The sequence below is a fragment of the Salvelinus sp. IW2-2015 genome, unplaced genomic scaffold (assembly GCF_002910315.2).
Source record: "Salvelinus sp. IW2-2015 unplaced genomic scaffold, ASM291031v2 Un_scaffold2742, whole genome shotgun sequence".
NCBI lineage: Eukaryota > Metazoa > Chordata > Actinopteri > Salmoniformes > Salmonidae > Salvelinus > Salvelinus sp. IW2-2015.
In genome coordinates, this window is record NW_019944045.1 from 81,356 (window position 1) to 85,001 (window position 3,646).

The 3,646-nt window shown below is 47.4% G+C and overlaps 1 protein-coding gene across 2 annotated transcripts in view; it reads left to right on the forward strand.

The window, feature by feature from the left end:
* Positions 1-1,554: 1,554 nt before the first annotated feature.
* The window catches only part of stoml1 (stomatin (EPB72)-like 1), a 5,245-nt gene continuing 3,153 nt past the window's right edge, over positions 1,555-3,646 (forward strand). Inside the window, exons 1-4 of one of the 2 annotated variants that reach the window (XM_024141781.2) lie at positions 1,555-1,920; positions 2,368-2,474; positions 2,591-2,740; positions 3,113-3,316. In XM_024141781.2, the coding sequence (XP_023997549.2) occupies positions 1,749-1,920; positions 2,368-2,474; positions 2,591-2,740; positions 3,113-3,316 (633 nt within the window). In that variant the 5' untranslated portion in view covers positions 1,555-1,748. Of the gene's footprint in view, positions 1,921-2,367; positions 2,475-2,512; positions 2,542-2,590; positions 2,741-3,112; positions 3,317-3,646 lie in introns of those variants that run through there. The other variant, XM_024141782.2, reaches the window with a different exon arrangement.

The following is a 3,646-nucleotide window of genomic DNA, read 5'->3' on the forward strand; positions in this document are numbered from 1 at the left end:
AGAACTGCTCCTTAAGTACTATACTTGGCCTTCCGGATAGCTGAGTGCACTATATTCTCATGTTCTGAACGGAGCCAGTCAGCCTGAGTATGCGTGTAACGAGCCTTTTGCCAAATACATTCTTGAGCGGAGTCACTCTACAGATCACGGCGAACCAGGGACTGAACCTGTTAAATTCTCATTTCTATTATGAGGAAGTGTTTGTAAAAACCGCGTCGATGGTGTTGAACAATGTTAAATAAGGTCCAATCAGATTTTCTATACAATTTACAGAGACCAGGTCATGATAGAAGGCTTGCCATTCACATGTTATTGGCAGAAGCAGACACCAAGTGGCTGTCTCTAGTCGACCCACCTAACCCTGGACGCATATGGTGTCTGCTGTCCTCTTAGTCTACCCACCCTAACCCTGGACATAATATGAGTGTCGTCTCTAGTCTAACCCACCCTAACTCCTGTGAGTCATATGGTGTCTGTGTTCCTCTAGTCAACCCTACCACTAACCTGACCGCATATGGTGTCTGTCTCTAGTCTACCCACCCTAACCTGAGCCATATGGTGTCTGCTGTCCTCTAGTCTACCCACCCTAACCCTGGAGCCATATGGTGTCTGTCTCTAGTCTACCCTACCCTACTGGAGCATATGGTGTCTGCTGTCCTCTAGTCTACCCACCCTAACCCTGGAGCATATATGGTGTCTGTCTCTAGTCTACCCACCCCTAACCGTGGACTAATATGGTGTTCTGCTGTCCTCTAGTCTACCCACCCTACCGCTGGAGCCATATGGTGTCGTCCTCTAAGTCTAGCCCACCTAAAACCTGGAGCATATTGGTTCTGCTGTCTCTTCTTAGTCTAACCCACGCCTCACACCCTGGAACTTTCATATTGGTGTCTGTCTTCTAGCTTACCACCCAACCCTGGAGCCATATGGTGTCTGCTGTCCTTCTAGTCAACCACCCTAACCCTGAGCATATGGTGTGTCTGCTTCCCTATGTTCTAACCCACCCTACCTGGAAGGCCATATGGTGTCTGTCTCTAGCTACCCACCCTAACTCCCTGGAGCACTAGTGGTGTTTGTCTGTCCTCTGTCTACCCACCCTAACCCTGGAGCCATATGGTGTCTGTCTCTAGTCTACCCACCCTAACCCTGGAGCCATATGGTGTCTGCCTCTAGTCTACCCATCCTAACCCTGGAGCCATATGGTGGTCATAAACAACTATGCAGAATTAAAGAGAAAATACGTACAGGCCAAACGAAAGGAGGGTGCGGGGCCGTGGGTATCAGTGAGCGGGGCCGGGGGTATCAGTGGGCGGGGCCGTGGATATCAGTGGGCGGGGCCGTGGGTATCAGTGGGCGGGGCCGGGGGTATCAGTGAAAGCTTTATTGATTTTGTCCTGAAATGAAGTTACTAAAAGTGAAATTAAGTTATGGTTATTAAGTGCAGTGCCATGTTTGGTTGCACTCTGCCACCAAAGCACAGAGTACAAGGAGTGTAACGTTAGACCGGAACACAGACCAGCCGTCCACTAGATGGCAGTGTCCTCCTAGCTCTCTCCTCAAGCTGCACTGTGCCCTGCAACCGAGCAACAGGTAAACACGGAAGTAACGCACTTGCTGCCAACAAAATTAAACATTTTTGATAATTTGACCGTTATAACATCTATTTAATGCCATGATTTTGTCCATAAATACACAAATATTTAACTTATTTAGTGAGGTCGTTATTGAGCGTTAAAGTTTACAGGACAATGTATAATAAACCGTCTGGATATCAGTCTCTACCGCAACGAGACTCGATCCCGGCTAAACCGGGGTTGTTCGTGGCGACAGAAAGCTTTGTCCAATCTCCATTCCACCATCACAAAGGACAAGGACATTCGTTTGACTACATCCCCAATGTTAGAGACAACGACTACAGTGGTAAGTATTGGCTAAATGAATGCGCGACTCGTTAGCTAGATACAGACAACGTCGCTACTAGCTACCTAACAGATCGTTGCTCAGGTTTTCAGCGATTTCTTCTTGCAACAACAGCTGTCATATGCTAGCTAGGTATGCAAGGACAGTATTGTAGTAGTGATCCACGCTATATGAGCTACTTTCACACTCGAGACCAAGGTTCGTTTCCCACTCTCCCCGCCATCGGGAACGCGTATGCGGACATGTGAAGGGGCTTGAAAGAAAGTTGAAGCATGCGGGGATGTGCCTTCCCGTTAGCAGTGGGCAGTGTGTTCACGCCGAAGACCCGGTTTTGCTTCCCGCTCCATCCGTTCTCTACAGTATCTATAATTATGATTAGGTAGACTGAATGTATTTGAATAGCTCCAAGATCAAACCTAACAATCACGTCTCTTCTTTATTCTCCAGACTCCACTCAGGGATGGCTGTCCTGGGTCTGCAATGTTATTGTCTGCTTCATGGTCTATATCTGCACCTTCATAACCTTCCCCATATCAGGCTGGTTCGTACTGAAGGTAACACACTAACCTTCCCCATNGTAACACACTAACCTTCCCCATGTCAGGCTGGTTCGTACTGAAGGTAACACCCTATCTCTGTTGCGTTATTAACAGTAATATCTGTCCTACAGGTTGTCCCTAACTACCAGCGCATCGTAGTGTTCCGTCTGGGCAGAGTACGTCCTCCTAAAGGGCCAGGAGTGGTGTTGGTTCTGCCTCTTATTGACCAGTGGCAGAGAGTTGACCTACGAACCCGAGCCTTCAACATCCCTCCATGCCAGGTACACACACAGACACAGACAGACAGACAGACAGACAGACAGACAGACAGACAGACAGGAATAACCTAGCTCAAAGATTAATGATGTGCTGTGCAGGGTACAAATCAAACTGCTGTTTGGAAATCTGACTGTCTGCTAAAGGACTAAAATGTAAATTGTAGTGCCCCAAGTAAACACTTAGTATGGTGTCTGTAGGAGCAGATATCCAGTTATAACCCTCTATAACAGCTATAACCCTCTCCATAACAGTTATAACCCTCTATAACAGTTATAACCCTCTCTCTGCTGCGGTATAACAGGTTACTACCAGGGACGGAGGTGTGGTGTCTGTAGGAGCNCAGTTATAACCCTCTCTCTGCTGCGGTATAACAGGTTACTACCAGGGACGGAGGTGTGGTGTCTGTAGGAGCAGATATTCAGTTCCGTATCTGGAGCCCGGTGATGTCAGTGGTGTCGGTTCAGGATCTTAACGCCTCCACACGCCTCACTGCCCACAACGCCATGACAACCAGCCTGGGCAGGAAGAGCGTCAGGGAGATTCAGACTGAGCGAATCAAACTGGGAGAATACCTTGGGGTGAGGCAGCAGGACACATTATACACTGAACAAAAATATCAATGCAACATGTAACAATTGCAAATATTTTACTGAGTTACAGTTCATAGAAGGAAATCAGTACATTTTAATAAACTCATTAGGCCCTAGTCTATGGATTTCACATGACTGGGAATACAGATATGCATTTGTTGGTTACAGATACCTTACAATGAGGTAGGGGTGTGGATCAGAAAACCAGTCAGTATCTGGTGTGACCACCATTTGCCTCATGCAGCGTGACACATCTCCTTCACATAGAGTTGAACAGGCTGTTGATTTCTGGCCTGTTGTCCCACTCCTCTTCAATGG